The following is an 18,033-nucleotide window of genomic DNA, read 5'->3' on the forward strand; positions in this document are numbered from 1 at the left end:
TGCTGTGCTGACAGACAGGCAGCTCGTGGTCCAAATGCTCCTGGCAACTGGAGCTTTCATGTTTGTGTTTGAAAAGTGTAATAGGGCACTCTTAGGAAGTTGCATCATTAAGCCTTATCCAGACTACAGTTGATCTTCCCCCATTTTAAAATCATCAGAAGACAGTCAGAAGTCAGAAGAGAATCCACTGGCTTGTTGGCTCACTAAAGATGACAGTTTTATAAGTTTCTTATTTGATCCTTCTGTTATTAAAATGTCTACACATTTAGGTTAGTCAGAGAGTTTTATAGGAGAGGCTTCACATAAGCTCTGATATTTGTGTGGCTGGTTTACATTTTCACATTCCCAGCAACTCCACTGACACGCATACAGTTGCAGTTTCAAGTTTCATGTACACGCATAAAAAATAGATGAAACGATGAAAGGTTTAACACCATCAATTATCAATTCACATACCAACATCGCAAAAGAACAGCTTTGCTGCTGCAACGCCCCACTATACACACATGCCATTTCATTTTATGAAATGAGGCCTACTGTTCACACACACACACACACCACACGCACACGCACACACACACACACAGGCATACAGGCCAGGAGGAACAAGAGCGTGCAACTTAAGTGTTTCATTGATGTCATGCAAACGGGGATGGGCAGCCAAATGTTATATAACCTGGCTGTTAGAAAGCCAGTTTCTTGCCAAGGTATACAGATGGGGGCATTATGATGTAATGCCATTTCAGGATGCAGACCATCACAGTCAAGTCAGTAAAGTAATACTAGGGCTTTTCACACAGCACATTCTTAGCCTAGGGTTATCTTAACCCTGGTCTAACAGTTGGCCCAGGGTTAGCTTAACCCCTGTTCACACACAGCCATTTAACCCATGGCTAACTCTTACCCCAAGGCTAACGATTCACACAGCATTCTTGTTAGTCCAGGGCTTACATGTCTGGATATTCTATGGTAATAAAAACACTTGAGCCTAGGAATGCCATGCATCATTGCCGTTCTGAAGGAGAAGTTTGATTTGATTGGACAACACACAAGTGACACAAAAGTGTTCTAACCCTGTTCACACAGCCAACATATAACCCTGGTTTTAAACAATTTTCTCGGGATAACCCTGAAAAGTCGGGGTTAACCCTGCTCCGGAGCAGGGCCAGCTAGCCCTGGGCTAAAGTCGGGGTTATCCCACTTTGGAATTTGCCTGTGTGAATTGATTTTTAGCCCAGGGCTAGTTATATTTTGTTTACCCAAATAGAAAGAACTCTATGTTAAACAGTCAGCTGTGGCAATCAAGCCACTGTTTCTCAGTGTGATTGAGCAGATTTATCAACCCACTGCCGTTTTGCCTGAGTGATGAATATAAAGAGATGTGTAAATATATGCAAAAGGTCTCATTGTGTATCCCGATTTCCCGGTGGTGCTGCTGTTTATTTCTCAATTAGCAAATTGATAGCAACAGTGTATAGATTGAATCAATTTTAAATGGCCAATCCTATTAGATTTATACGCAATACTTTCACCTGTAAAAGAACAAACAGGGTCCCTGTGATATTATGTAAAAGAAATGTTTATTTCCATAATAAACACATACAGTACATTATTTTAACCAACATAAAAAGTGCAATATGCATTCAAACTACAGCAAATGTACAGTACAAAAGTTACTGCATACTTAAATATAAAAAGAAAACGGTTACAAAACTGTGAAGTAACCTATTGTGATCATTGTCACATCAGTGTGACAAAAGCTTTAAAATTCATTGATGAGTCTCTCTTTCGTTTCTCCCAAAGGTGCAAAAAGATGTAACAGCGTTTAAATACATACATGATTGACATAATGATTCACATATTTTGTACAGCTTCAATGGTGTATCCAATTTGTCGGGACAGCCGTAGAACTTTGGTCTTCCACATTTCAAAGAGCACAATGAGTTTAAAATGTTGGCAACCCTCAAGGAGTAACAAATAGGATAAGGTATAGAAGATTTAGACGTACAGATTTGAATATGTTTGAGTTTTTATATCATATCAAAGATGTTCAGACGGCTTTAGCCAGGGAAAAAAATAAAAGCTTCACATTATATGATTTGACTGTTTTTGTCACCACAGGTGCTTGCATTATAGGATGATTCCAAGCCATGCAGCGTGACTCCTCACCCTGCATTCCCAGTAGCACTGTAGGGAATGATGAGGTCAATAACATTATTCTAATGTTATTTTGGAAGATAGCTTGTTGTGTGCCAGTATCCACTCATGAAAAGCAGTGCAAAGGAACCACAAACTAAGAAATGTTTCTGTCTGTTTTTTTGATAACACTCAGTGAGCGTGCCTCTAGCAAGAGAAAGCCAAAACCTTCTCTCTCACTCACATCCCATTCACTCACTCACAGACTCACATACAGCTATGCATTGATGCATGAACACACATTTCTGCATTAATATGAGTTCAACATGGATTTCCTTACATAACTCGACAACATCAATAAATGAACTGAATTAAAACTCTAGCCCAGTGTTCATCTGAGAAAGAACTCCATGAATGTACCATGAGGTAACCCTTTATTTTACAACCCTCTAGCATCTAATCATAGATTGTGTGGTAAACAACTTTACAATTACTTATTTAACACTTTGCTTTCTTTCAAGATTCACTGAGTGACTCAAGTTCATCAATGTACCACTATGTACCAGACAGGTAAAAATAACTCAAGTGCCAATGGATACCACACCATAGTTTGGTAGATACCAGGTACTAACAGCTTAAAACAGACTGTAAAGTTAAGGGTTACAGAATGTCACCGCCCCTCTCATACTGCGGCAACATACAGCTGTGCCTCTGGTCTCACAGGTAAGGCACTTTTGTGTCCATGAATCAAACCAAGTTAGAGGTGAACGGATGGCTTTACACACTTGTCAGATACAGCAATATGACTCATCACTGTGAACAGCAGTATCGGAAACAAAGTGGCAAAGGAGGGTGTTGCTGGGCACAACACTCCTCACAACAAAGGTTGGCATTGTTTTTTGCAGGTTCCATTAATTGACATGCCAATCATATTGGCACACATATTTTCATCTGTTTCCTAAGACTCAACTTTCTCTCTCTCTCTCCACTCTCCAGAATCTGTCCAACCCACTCCAGCTCCCCAGAGTGAGAGATGAAGGGATGGGTGGAGGAGTACACCTCCATCCTTTCTGTCAGCTTCTGGGCTCCCCTGGTAGCACTCTCTCTGGAGTGTGCCAGTCCTTGCAGGGCCGAGGCTGGGCAGAGGTGGTGGGGCAGTCCCACTCTGGGCTGGGGTCTGGCTCTGGGGACAGGGAGAGGAGCAGGAGGGTGCCTGCATCTGAGGAGCAGGCTGAGCACAGGTCGTCAGAGGAGAGATTGAGGCTGCCCAGCTTGGCCAGCGAGTTGGAGCGTTTGAGCCTCGACGGCACGGTGAGGCCCGCCAGACGCATGCGTGCCTCAATCTCCTGCGCCCTTTGACGCACTAGGCCCGGTTTCCCCCTCACGCTGCGCAGACTGTCACTGCTGGAGCTACGTGTCAGGGCGGAGCCGTGAGGCGAGGAGGTGGGTGTGAGCAACCCAGACCCCACCACCCCCAACAAGGCCTCATTGGTCAGTGGCACCACCAGTGGCTCTAGCCGCACTTGGCATGGTGTGGAAGATTTAGGGAAGCCAGAGAGCTCCTCTTCCTCCTCTGTGTGAAGCGAACTCTTCTTGGGTTCTCGGCACGCATGCAAAGGCTGCAGAGCATGGAGGCTCTCCTGGGATAAACCTGAAAGCCTCTCTAGTCTCTCGGCCCGGCGGCGGACCAGTCCAGACCTCTGCAGCTGCACAAGGGTCTCCTGCTGCTGGCCAAGGTAGCAGGCCACTCCAGGCTTCACTTCCTCCAAATCCATTTTCATCAGCTCAGGAAGAGCCTCAGAGGCCTCCGGGGACTGCCGCTCCTGACTCTCAGTCTTTTCTTCCAGCAGATCACCACTATCCTCAGGCTCCACTGAGTGCAGTGAGTCTCCTGGCTGCCCCTCTCTGTCAGTGTCAGGTGGAGCTGTAGGAGGTGAGGCAGCACAGTTGGCACAGTCACACAGAGGGCCACAGGGACACAGCAGTCCCACTGAAGAAATTATGCCATCAGAAGAGGTAAAGGATTGCGGCACTGAAGCACTTGGGACTTCAAGAGGATCGGGGTTAAGGCAAACCAGGACTGGAGAGTCTTCTTTCTGCGTGGACTGACAATCCCACTGAGACGGCATAGAAGGATCAACTGGATGAGCGTTTGAAGGAGCATTTTCCTAAATGCAGAGAGAAAGGAAGAATTAAGGGGCAGAGGGAAAGGGGTAATTCCTACAAGCTGGATTTTATGAAGTTACAAATGCTCCAGAAGAATAACAGGGTTTCCACTCTGAAATTTAGGTTATCCATTTTCTACAACGTATTACAATGTAGATCTCAAATTGTATAATGCAACACTATGTTCAAGCCTATTTCCTGAACTTACATTGAGGATATGCGGGGAGCTCAAGTGGTTGTTGTTGTTGGAATTCTCATTCAGGGTTGCCAGGTCCATCCCATTACCCTCTGTATCCCCTTCTACCTCCAAATCTTGCGTTTCCTCTTCGCCGCCTCCTCCCCCACCCCCTCCGCCATCAGGTTGCATGAGTACCTCCATCTCCGCCTCCTCTTTTTGTACCTCCTCCTCATCCTCTTCCTCCACCGTGCTAAACTCCAACCTCAGACGCAGTTCCTCCAGGGGCTCAGGACCCCGACAGCAGGTCTGGGCAGCTGTACCCTCCCCTGTAGGCGCAAAGTGGGGTAGCGGCGGGCCTTCACGCCCCTCAAAGTTCTCATCATCCAGTAGGGCGTCCCGCTCCACATCCTCTATTTCTATGAAGACTTTGTCCATATTCAGGAGAGGAGGACCACGCACCGGTGTTGACGGCTCGCTGTCCAGGGCCGAGTCAGAGAGCCGGCGGAAGTAATAGTTGTTGTAGGCGGGGTCTATCTCCAGTGCAACAGTCCTGCATGGGGTGAGGCATGCCGCCCCCTTATCAGACAGCGCCTCCTCACAGCAGGGGGACATGCCTGGCTCTGGGGTCAGGTGGCCTGCCTCCTCCCCTCCACAACACTGGGCCTGCTGCCCCTCTGCCATCTCACAGTCTGGGTCTGGACGCCACAGCTTGTTGTGACGTTGTTTACTGGAAAAACAGAAATACAGTGAGCAGGAGGAGAGCAGAAGTCATAAAACAGGTCAACTGAGAACAAACAACTAGTATACACGCTGTTTAGGGTTTCATTATTGCCGCACAAACACACACACACACACACACACGTACACACACACACACGCACAGTGAGGTTTGGGGGGAGGTTTACCTGGCATCCAGGATGCCCTCGTACTCCGCCAGCTGTCTCATGAAACCTGCGTTGGGTCGTGTGATGCTCCTCTTCTGCTTGACAAAGCTATAAGCCTTCTCTAGCGACCAGCCATACTCTTTCATGGCATAAGCAATGACTGTGGAGGCAGACCGACTGACGCCCATCTTGCAGTGGACCAGACACTTGGAGCGGTTCTTCCTATTTGGGAGAATCAAAATGAAAAAAAAAGAAAGAAAGAGGGATGAGAGAGTTCACTAGCTGAGAAAAAATTGGCTTTGCTCCTGTTTTTTGGAGATAACCTCCTGATTCTCTTAGCAACTTCATAACCGACAGATGATAAAAAGTAATGTTTTGGATTAGGTTTCCAATGCCATGCTTGCGGTCTGTTATGTTCTGAAAGAATAAATGTGGGAAATGAGATTTTAACAGTTTGTCTTCAGTGATAATGAGGTGTCTTTATAATGTGTTTTCTGTTCTATTCAGGACTCACTTGGCTTTAACAATAAAGTTGTATGTCTCATTCCAGTGAGCCAGCAGGTCAGTGGCTTCTTCATCGTAGACGCGTATGTTGTGATAACTGAATGTGCCTGGAAAGAAGTTGTCTATCTCCCTGGTGACATTGAGGATATAGCCCACCCTGGGGAGGAAAGATTCTGTTAATGGACACTCTTCCATCCATCAACAACATTCTTACTTGCTCAAATCACAATAAAAACACGTCTTAAAAGAGGTTATCTTTGCTCCGCCACAACATAAAATAAATTACCCTGTCTCTTGCAGCTCCTCCAAATTAGATGCATTCCATTCAGATCCCTACAAACAAATGAGGGAAAATACTGTTTATACTCAGCATTTTTCCACTCTGTGTTCTTTTTTTCTCCAAAAACAATTATTTCACAGGCAAGATTAGTCTTTAATTGGGTTGGACAGGACAGAATCAGTCTATACAAGCTATTCAAGGGAAACAACAGTGTGCCTAAATTCTTTGGTAGATGAGAGAGGCGATATCAAGTGTCCCACCAGGTAGAGATGGTCAAAGATGAGCGTGGCCTTGTCCATCTGACCCAGGATCAGCAGCATCTCATTGTCGATGAACTCTTTATACTCCTTCAGGTTGCAGTTCATATGCTGCTCCAGCTCTGTACGGATCTGACAAAGCGAGCTCCAGCATTAGGTCATAAACATCAAATGTTATACAGTATAAGTTGATTTGTGTGGAGGTTTTTGTTCTATTTTCTGTAATGCATTTGCTGTAAAGCACTTGATCACAGTAACCTCCTCACTGGGAGAAGTTTACTCTTGTGAACTCTTGCCTTAAAAACATACACACACATATTATACCTTATTTGGGGATATTGTTTATGCAGTGGTGAAAATAATTCTAGGCCATGACATACCCAAGACTTACAGAGTTATACTGTGTGCCTTGAAAATATAACAGTGCTATGGAGTGGGTAATACCTTGATAAGTTACTATTTGTAGCCAGCAAGGCAGCAATTACAGGCAAATAGTATAAAATAGATTCCTCTAATTAGGAATAACAACAAAAAAAAAAATATTTACAGTGTGACAATGAGTCCAAGAAGACAAGTGGGTTGTGTTTACATCATAAAACAATGAAATATAAATGTGGCTATGTAATAAAATTGTGAACATGTACATATATTAACTATGTGTGAAATGTGTTTGTGTTACCATCAACAAATTTGCTGTTACTGTATTTTGTGATATACTATAAACATGAAAAACTGCAATAAAAATGAAATCACAATAAAGAAATGTTAAATTGTGTGTGTGTGTGTGTGTGTGTGTGTGTGTGTGTGTGTGTGTTCTTATGTGTGTGTGTGTGTGTGTGTGTTTTATTTACCTGTTTGGAGGTGACATTCTCAAGATCCTGGCACATCATGATGCTTCTGAGTTTGGCTTTAATAAGGCACTCTGTCCTCTCCCTCTCTGAAGGCCTACCAAAGATAAAGTCTCATTAAAATCTGACTATTAGACAACACTCACACAAAAGTAGCATTTCAACAGCTAGTATATGAGTGAGTAGGTTAGCCTTTACATCAGGCCCCTGTATGGATCTGATCTGAGTGGATTTCTGTTCACTGACTTGTCGACAAACATGGTGGGCGAGTCTGGCCTCGTGGTCTCCAAGTCCTTCATGGCGTTCCACTCGTTGATGCAGCTCTGCTCTGAAGCGATGCAGCTCTCATAGTAGCCTATCCAAGTGAGGGCCATACCTCCAGGGAAGTAGTTGTACCTGCGGGACACCTCGCATGCCTTGTGCAGGACTTGCAGAGCCGACCTAGATGGTGGTGGTTTGGAAAAATAATTGTCAAAGCTGTAGTTGATTGATTAATTTTCAGACAAATAAGCCGGACCTTACGGCTAATGATATTAAAAGTAATCAAACGACCATGCTGTCTACAATCTGGAAAGGCTCCATGCAATTCTATGCACATGCATCTCTGTACCAGCAGGTGGCAGAATGAATAAGCATTACCTCAACCTACGGCTCTTTTGCAGTGGAGTGGCACAAATGTTTATCACATACAATCAGAAGATTTATTGTTGTGTGTGAGACTGATTCATCACCCAAAACTTTTGTAGACAGCCACCGTGGCTCCATAGGTTGTTTATTACTCACCACATAGCCTGTACTGACACAGGTTTGAAGACATGAGTCCGACTTGCTGTGTTCACAGTAAATCCCCTGAGGAGCAAACAAAACAGATGGTCATTCCCCGAGCTGGAGCGCCACGGATCTACTGCAATACATCATTACACTTAATACAATACTAATATTGATTTAGAATTAAATAATACTAGCAATTTTATTTCCCTCTAGGTTAAATACAGTATTGATGCACATACTTACCTACCTACCCACACACCTACCTATCTATCTACAGTACAATATTCTAGTATTATATTCACGGTCTCAGATGTAGATGCATTGTCAACTAAGAGGTAGATCAATATCACTAAATGCTGTTGCTGTGTGGTGTCTGTCCTGAAAGCAGGGGTAAGAGTAAAAACTCACCCATCTCCATCCAGATGGATCTTTGTGTCACTCCACAGAGGCAGCACCATGCCGATCGAACAGCTTTTGCTGGCAGGGAAAAGTCAAAATTTTAAAACAAGCAACTACAAAACTCAGCTTTTCTCTGAAATGGTTCATCTGCAATGAGGAAAGCACATTTAACATGTTAGTTTATGCATGCCACAACTTAAAAGGGGGGGAAAAACACTCAATTTCAGACTTTCCTGTTGTTCATGTGTTCTAGGACATCTCAGTGAATATCTGTGAACTAATGTGTGAATTAATGGAGAAAGATGACAAAGGCGCCTGCCATCAAGTGAGATTTTCTGTGCTACAAGCGGTACATTTTCTGGTTCAGAACTGACAAATCTGCCATAGAACATTGAAACTCATTTGGGCAAAAAACTTAAAATAACATTCTGTCTGTACACAAAATCTGTGTGCCTTTCAAGTATGTGCAGCTCCAGACTGGGTTTGAGGTGTACTTCTGCAGGAGAGAGTTGTTCACATTCACAAATATGAACTGGACTTTCCTCAATAGTCCACATATTATGTCCACACATTACATAAATGAATATATCAGTTCTTAAATGCTGTGATGTTCGCCTTTAAAAGGTATCTGTCTATATCTGGCATACAGTGATGATACAGCAACACACAGCGGGCTCGTTCGTACCAGTCCTTGCTGGTGAAGTCCATTCCCAGCAGGATGTTCTCCTCTGTGTCCTGTCGCCCGCTGGTGTAAACCACCACCATGTACCGCACGCGATCCGACCACGCACTCTCCAACCGCACCGCCTGGATGGGGTAGACACAAGTCACATCAACTTCCAGTGCCATCCATTACTGGCCAACAAGTATACCTCTCCTACTGTATTCTCTCTATCTATCTTTTATCATTATTGTGTGCCATGTGCAGGAAAAATACTGTATTGCAATATGAAATAGGTAGTTTGCTCAATCTCATTCACTGAGGTGAATGCATGGGCTTCATTCTAGGGTTAGACTGATATGTATCGGTTTTGATAGTAGTCTATCAAATAATTTGCAGTCATTGAATAAATGGGGTGGGTCACACTGCCTTCAAGAGCTGCTAGCCCTAAATAAATGTCATTAGTGTGGGTTTCAATGGAGAGTTTTAGTGTCACATAAATACTGCGACAGAGGCTTTTCCACCCTGCCAAGAGTAAAATTCTGGGGTAAACATTGAATGCATGTCATTTTGGCATGAAAATGAAGACATTTAAATATATTGAATATCAGCACAAAATATCGGTATCAGTATCGGCCTTCAAAAAACTCTATGGGTCGAACCCTACTTGATTCAAATGAAGCCAAGGTAGTTAGCAAACATGCACCATGACTGGAAGTTACACAACAGCCAATGCTCTAGAGGTGCCAATAAGGGCTGATCCTATGCGCTGACCCAAAAATGCATTGCAAACTGGATGTAATAAGGTGACTGAGCCCTCAAAAAGTGTGAGAGCACAGTGGTGGTAAACATAAAACGAACAAACACAATTTCACACAAACACATACATATACACACACACCATGGAAACTTTTGGTAATGCTCTCCTGAGTGTGTTCAAACATGCTCTCATGAGCTAATAATTATAGTGAGCAAATGAGAGTCTTAAGTACACAATAAAATGCATTCAGGAAGGTTTGCTATGACAGAGAGCCAGGGTGTTAGTCACTGGCCTGTGTGTGTTTTTGTACGTGTGTGCGTACTTATGCCGTCTCTCACCAGTTTGATTCTGTCCTCCGAACGAAGGATGTTTATCATCACCTGCAGGTGCTGAGGTAAGTCGCCTGTTGAGAAAGATCATAGAGCAAACAGATCCTTGACAATCTGTGGCTGTTTGGTGTCATGTGATTATAAAAATACCTAGTCATACAGCTGATAGATCTTGACCTGAAACAGAAGATCCAAAGAAAATCCGGCCAATTCCACTTCGGCAATACTGAGTGAGAATATTAATGAGAATGTAATGATGCTAGGGAATACACAATGAGCTGATACAATTCAAGGCATTGCTCTAGTGGGTGAAGGTATGTGAAGAAACAGTGCTCCCTGGTGTTCAACTCTGAAATCTACACCCAATTAATGACTCCATGGAAATCATAATAAGGTATACCCTGTTCATTGTTGTCTTATCAGCTGAATTGTGTTGTTAATACAATGCAGTGCAATGAATTGAAGATAATTTTCCTTCTTGTTATAAGCAAATGGATCACCCTCAAACCCCCACCTAAAGATCGTCCCTTTGTTCCGCTGACAGCTCTTGGTGTATGCTGTGCCAGGTTTGAGGTAAGGTAACCCAGGGAAGTGGGATAATAAAACAGGGTGTGGAGGGAGGTAACATGACAGCTCTACCAACAGCAGTGGTAGGTAGCTGTAGAAGGGGAGCCAACTATGTCTCAGTGTGTCACAACAGGTAGACAAATCATGTCATCCTGGCTGGTTTTAATTACAGCTTCCAGTAAGAAACAGAAAGTGCCAGGCTCTCTCCGTGGCCATGTACCTTCTGGGTCTCATGATTCATGGCCTCATGGTAGACACGTCCCTCCCACAGCAGGTTACTCTTTGGCTTTGCAGACATTTGTAGCCTATACTTTGAATGGTTTGATTTTGGAAACCTTTTAGCTTAATGATTAAAAAAAACAAAACTCAAAACTATATTCACAAAGTGCAAAAAACATAAGACTCATTTTGTGTTGCGATCGACAATGCAACTACTGCAACACTGTCAGTGAGGATGACATCCATATGAATCGTTCCTCACTGCTTACCGAGTTGAAGACTTCACGCACATTTCCTAAAATATTCTAAAATGTTGTGTTACATATTATAGTTGAAACTCAACAGAATAATTGATTCTCTTAGAGATCAGTCTGGAACTAATTTCATGCAGTGTGCGTGAGCCTACAAGATGTGATAGAGATTAGAACATTTCAAAAACTATTCCACCAACACCATGACCTGCAGGTAAAATGTCCATAGTATAACCTCTCAAAGTGTCTTTTTGATGGTTTTGATGGGCCAGACTATCTGTAACTGTTTTAAAAGTCAAGTGTGTACAAGGCCTTAGTTCAAATAGCTCTACATATATGGTAGCCAAATTGGCATCTGCTCTGAATAAAAACAGCTGGAAGCTATGAGAGTTCTCCTCAGGCAGTCTAGCTCAGAGGCGCTTGGTCATACCCAGAAACATAAATATATCTCCAGAAAATTATGTATCACGTGTCAACGTTATCATGTGGATGGTTCAGACCAGTTCAACTGGCAGCCTTGACTGACCATGGATTTCAGCTTTGAAATAAGGTACCTTAAGACAGTTTAGCCATATTAGTAGTGAACATTTACCAACTCCGCTAGCCTGAAAACAAGAGGTGTAATCTGTGATGTCACACCAAAATATAGCTTTACAGAGAAAATCGAGAAAAATGGAGAGAATGACTGTGACCGTTTTTGTGATGATTTTCTTGTGATCAAAGCACACTTTTTAACATTGGATGAATCCACAAAGTCAGTTACTATCAGTGTAGTAGCTCTGAGCTGCTGTGTGGTATCAGAGATTATAGTGTTGTTGTCTAGGTGTTTTTTCAGCCTGTTAGAGAGATGTTCATGTTCACCAAGACTGTCTGAACTAGTCTAGGCCGTATGATATGTGAACTGTGTGCATTCTTACTGAGTGGTACTCCTCTTTAAGTCTAGCCCCATCATGCTGCTGCTGTTCTGACAGTAGGCCACCAGCTCATTGAGCAGGAATAGCTTTGGCAAGCAGTTTGCTTAAGTCATCTCATCATCTTTTTTGTCTGTAGGCCACAGTTGCTGGAAAATCCCAGAAGTATTTTCGCAGCCGCAGTTTTTCAGAACAAAGCAGGACCTGCAAATTGGTGGGTTACCTGACAAAGTGTCTGGTAAAGTAGACAAACCTGCCAGCCACAGCCCCTTGGAAGCATTTGGCTGGTGGCTGGTGTTTATTTCCCATGATGCCAGTAGACCGTCAGGCCAGCCCTGTGTCTTTGAAACATTTACCATGCTTTGAAAACAGCCTCTGATAAAAGACCTTGGCCAGTTCATTTCCCAAAGCCAACTCTTACCATGCGTTTAGACTGTGAGCAACACAATAAACAAGCTTGTCGGTCAAGAAAAGTTGGCCACAAAGTGTTCGCAGTCGCAATAGATATAGATTTCATACAGTATACAATAGTTCTGCTGGGCAAGGGAAAAGGGGTGAGAAATTGATTACAGCCATTCCAAGCTTCCCAGTTCTCTATAACTTTTATTTGAAAGACTACAGGTATAAATGTCTCAAAAACAATGCTTGGAGAATGGTTGCATGTTTGGGGACAATGATAGAACTGAAAGTAATTTTAGTGAGTTCTGTTTATTTTCAATTGATGCTACCTACTTTGTGCTTGCCAGCTAGCAATGTTAACTCATTAAAACGATGTAACATTATGACAGGCAATAACAGAAATACTTGATTTGCCTCTGTAGCTGCAGGAGAACACTACATGGATGGAATCAGATCTTCTTGCACTGCCTACAATCAGTCAGAATGGAACGACCCATCAGCCAAGCTGCTCACAGTGTGAACGCCCTGTTGCTTTCTCTAATATGTGCAGAACTGTAGATTCTTTCAATAACTATGTGTAAACACTTGATGTAGGCCAACAGCCAACTTTCAATGTTGGCTGTTGGCTGCCATTTACATTGTGCTGCAAACTGTTCCAACTTCCAACTCAATTCACTTTAACAATTAAAGCAACAGAAGACACCAGCACACATACACACACACTATAGGTCTAGGAGTTTCCATAGCTGAGAATAGTTATGTACACTGTGCACCCATCAATTAAGCTAGCACAGTGAGGACAAGAGAGGACACATAGGTGACACAAACACTATGGGTGCTTTCTTAATCGTGAACAGAAGTTCTACCATGCACTAGACTTAACCACTAATCTGCCTAAGCTATACGTCTGGAACATGCTTATCAACAAAGCAGCCTCCTCTTCCTCACCTACAAACATCTGCTGTAGTGTTTGGGAGCGCAGCACATAAACTTATCAGATGCACTGCATAACCTAGACTAAATAACAGCTTCACTGTCTGAGATTGATGAGCTCAAAACTATAGTTTGGGTAGAGGATGTGTAGAAAGCAGTTTTCCAAACAGTGTGAACTCCAGCTGTGCTTTGTTGGTGTCACACCTTGTGGTTCTCACCTGCATGCTTGTGGTGTGGATGTGCTTTCTGGCCCTGGGGACTGCTGCCCTGCTGCAGGAAGAGAGCAGCGCCCTTCACCATAAAGAAGCTCTCACTCAGGCTGCGAAACAGATGGGAGACATGAGTTAGAAGCGTTACAACACAGACAATGTGCATCAGACACCATGCTGCAGGGCCACAGCTCAGCACTTGGGCTCCAAATGGGACTGTGTCCCACCTGTTTGCTAGAATCATCACTCCTAGTTCAGTGCACAGTGAGTGGAGGCTGAGAAGTGGGACACGAGACAAATTAAGTATTCGGTTTTAGTAGAGGGGTTCAGTTCAGAAGACCTAGGCAATGAGACGAGCATAAATCATGGTTGTCTGCTGCCAGTACGTTACACAACAGCCAACTGAAAAAGCCCAGTTGCCACATTAGAGAGGGAGACTTCAGGTCTGCAGCAGCCATGAATCAAGCTTTGATCCTGAGTGCTTATCTGGCTTTTTTTCCTGCTGCATGAGCTGCATTCTGATTTGACTTGTCAACTCTCTGCTGGCTTGGCCTAATGCAATACAGACCTAAATAATTGACCTAACTGCAGTTGTTTGTGATGCTTAACATTCCCCATGGCTGAAAAAACAGCAATTAACAATTCACACCTGCCTTCAAAATCAGCCTGTTTCTGGGCTTTTGAGCGATCTGCCGATGACATAAGTAAGGGACTGCAGTGCAAGTGGAACGGAGGTGTTTCCTCAGGGCTTCAATCATTCCATTTCACTGTGCTTACAGAATGACAGTCTGAGCACATTCATAAATCTACCTGGCAGCAGGGTGGAACACATACCCTACGTATTCTGTGTGTGCAGTCTGGCAAACCAGGACATCATTAAATACAGGGGTGATGAGAGACTGGAACAAAACAAATCCCAAACAGGTACCAAACCCTGGTGTAGCACTGAACCAACAGTGTTTCCTTGCATGCTTTCAGTTTGCGGCGGTGGCCCCGACAGCTAGAAAAATGTTCATAATTTTGAAAATTCATTATCTGGCCTTATTGCTCACCATAAAATTTACAATTATAATTACAAAGTTGTCCATATATCATGACATAATTGCGACATTAAGATTAAGAGCCAGTCTTAAACTACAATACCTCCTGGAGTTGATCCTGGAATGAGCCTGAGAGCAAACTGGGGTCTCAGAACCAAAACTCCCTCCACAGCCCCCATCAACAAAAAACTCTACAGAAAACACTAACCAAACATCTTCGGTTTTAAGAATTGTTTATGAATATCCTTTGTAATACAATCTAAATGAAGTCATGAGCTAAACATTTCAGCATCACATTTTTGTGTCCGCTGAGGGTCAAGAACCAACAATGAACCCCCCCCCCCTCATCCCACACAAAGCACCCACAACCAGCTCTCTCTGACTGGACTTCCAGAGTCCAGTACAGAAGACCAAACAGATGATTTTGTAGGAACAATGGACCCATTTTGTGCGCCTCACAATAAAATCCCAACACCCCCAACACCACAGAAACAAAGTTCCACAGTAACAGAGCACGGGGGTGGACACTCATCACTGAGCTTTTGTCTCACTTTTGGGTTTTTTTGTTCTGTCTATCCTCTTAGAGATTTATGGGGCTGTCAGGAGGCTCTCCTGTCAGGGAATGATGGATATTATGAGGCAAGAGCTGCAGTAGAAGGGGGAAGACGAGGGCTACAGACCCAACGCTGCAGTAATGTGTACAAACCCCTACTGCTCATTCCACCTATTTCAACGGGTAGGGCAACTTTGGGTTCACAGGACTTAGTACGTGATACCTGAAACTTACCAGTACAAATCCCTTCAAAGGTGCATTCTTGTGAAATCTGAGCAAGTGTGAAACTTCTCCTGGTGTGTAAATCAAAAGCTGTCCCACTGCTTTGCAGGCCATACTCAGACAGCCTAATTAAATAGCCACGGCTCTGGTGTCTCTTGCCCTCCAGCACCCTGCTATCAGCTTCTCCACAAACACTAGGGCTAAAAATACATCTGGTATCAAGGCAAACAAAGACGGTGACAGAAAGCTTGCCAGATAGCCTCAATGATTCCACATGATTACAACCTACGTTGCCGATACCCCATAGACAGACAAAGACACAGGCTTGTCCCATTGATGCCAAAAGATATCAGGTCAGACAGATGAAGAGTGGTAGGAATACATGTTTTGTGCACCTCATCCCATTGAATAACAACTGCTGTTGAATGATAGCGTATTTTTACTGTAGTCCAATATCTCACATCAACTGTGCTAGTTCACTTACTGATTCAGTTTGTTGGTCTGATATGATACCGTGCCTTTGTAGCAAAATGACAACGAAAAAATCAATTCAAGAGCCAACATTCTTACTCTTACAGTGAACTAGTAACATTGGGACTTAAAATAACTGTAAAAAGTCAAGTCAATCAGTAAATGAGTTCAATTCTCAAAAACATAACTACTGAGCTCAAAGGAAGTAGGCCAAACCTTAGTCAAGTTTCATATTAACTGTCCTCAAATTTCATCAGTGAAAGACCTTGTTAGTAGCAGTTCCCACCCCACTTTAAAAGACTCTGCAAAACTCACATGCGGCATATTTCACTCTGGGTCAACACAGCGTTCTCCACAAAATAGGGTATCATCTTCATCGCAGCCTCCTGAATGGACTCTACAACCAGATGCATCCTGTTGACCGGAGCGAACCCAGGCCTCTCCGGTACGAGCTACCTCCTCTTCATCAGCCTCCAACAAACAGTGACAGAGCAAAGCGCAGATGAAGACAGACTGTTTCAGGCTTGGCCCACGCTTCTGAGTGACAGACTGACTGACAGTTAGTCTGCACTCATCTGTGCTGTTCAGTGGAAAAGCGCCGTCTGTTCAGATGCCACTCCCTCTGTCCCCTCCTCCCTCATCTGTGCGTCTCCCCGTGTTTGACTGAGAGGAGCTGTGAGGAAGAGTACAGTCAGACTCCTGCCTGGAGCGACTTGCTGCAGAGTCTCCACCCGCAGCCTGAGGCAGAGAGGGCTGTGCTTGCCTTCTCCTTCCCTCACTCTCTTTAACATAGAGTATAGGCTATACACACACAAAAACACAGTTGATTTCACTCTCTTTCTCCCGCACACACAAGCTACACACTCCCACAACTACAACTACACACATATAGCCTCTAACAGAAACTGAGTCAATCTCACACTCTCTCTCACACACTCACACACTGAGTCAAACTCCCTTTTGCTCTCGAACATAAACATAAGCAAACAAACAGACAGAAGGCTAGGGAGGGCAATGAATCCAGTTGAATTTAGGCTTTGGATTCCCTCTTCCTTGAGCATGAACTCTGTGATTGTTTACTGTCCTCCTCCATCAGGCCTGACACAGCTCTCAAACAATGGCCTACTTTTCAGTAGAAAGTGAGCAAGGGGTTCCCACTTTAGCAATGCAAACCATGTCCAGATTCAGGATCCTGCATTGCTGTCCAACAAAAAACTAGCTCTCCAAAACCATTGAGAGTGCCTCTCTCTCTCAATTCAATTAAATGAGCTTTATTGGCATGACGTACATGTGCACATGTTGCCAAAGCATAGATTCAAACATAAATGATAGAAATAAAGTAAAATAAACTGCATATTAAATGCATAGATTCATCACATAGAATATTTCTGGACAGTAACAACAATAACAGTGATGATTACAAAAAAGCAAAGTTAAAGAAGAGTTTACAGAGTTGATGTGTTTCTTAGATTATGGCGTTCATACTTGGTACAGGAGAGAAGGATCTCTCTCTCTCTCTCTCTCTCTCTCTCTCTCTCTCTCTCTCTCTCTCTCTCTCTCTCTCTCTCTCTCTCTCTCTCTCTCTCTCTCTCTCTCTCTCTCTCTCTCTCTCTCCTCTCTCTCTCTCTCTCTCTCTCTCTCTCTCTCTCTCTCTCTCTCTCCTCTCTCTCTCTCTCTCTCTCCTCTCTCTCTCTCTCTCTCTCTCTCTCTCTCTCTCTCTCTCTCTCTCTCTCTCTCTCTCTCTCTCTCTCTCTCTCTCTCTCTCTCTCTCTCTCTCTCTCTCTCTCTCTCTCTCTCTCTCTCTCTCTCTCTCTCTCTCTCTCTCTCTCTCTCTCTCTCTCTCTCTCTCTCTCCACCCTATGGGTCAACTGAATCCAAGGCAGTGCTACCAGGAGCTTCACACATGGGCCAAGCATGGATGGAAAGGGCAGCAAGAACTGGCAAACCTCCCAAAACTCCCAATCTCATTACACTCAGGTTTATAAAGGGAGGGATTATCTTGTCTCTCTCCTTGCCAGTGTTGCCCGTCACTCACGCGATCTACCGCAAACAGACCGCAATGTGTTATGTTACTAGGTTAAGTAG

At 43.7% G+C, this 18,033-nt stretch overlaps 1 protein-coding gene across 1 annotated transcript; it reads right to left on the reverse strand.

Moving 5' to 3' along the window:
• Nucleotides 1-1,647: 1,647 nt before the first annotated feature.
• On the reverse strand, nt 1,648-16,362 carry ssh1a (slingshot protein phosphatase 1a; the record flags this gene model as incomplete). The annotated part of the gene is made up of 14 exons (XM_071533061.1): nt 1,648-4,304; nt 4,511-5,207; nt 5,386-5,586; nt 5,879-6,025; nt 6,155-6,201; nt 6,409-6,537; nt 7,257-7,350; nt 7,500-7,694; nt 8,037-8,102; nt 8,433-8,501; nt 9,109-9,230; nt 10,183-10,247; nt 13,672-13,772; nt 16,264-16,362. Coding segments are annotated over 14 exons (3,127 nt in total), but the record flags the coding sequence as incomplete, so codon positions are not given.
• Between the last annotated feature and the right edge of the window lie 1,671 nt (nt 16,363-18,033).

The sequence above is a fragment of the Centroberyx affinis genome, unplaced genomic scaffold (genome assembly GCF_046629955.1).
Source record: "Centroberyx affinis isolate AG114_WGS23_722 - 3 ecotype Tasmania unplaced genomic scaffold, CSIRO-AGI_Caff_v1 ptg002319l_1, whole genome shotgun sequence".
NCBI classification, from domain to species: Eukaryota; Metazoa; Chordata; class Actinopteri; order Beryciformes; family Berycidae; genus Centroberyx; species Centroberyx affinis.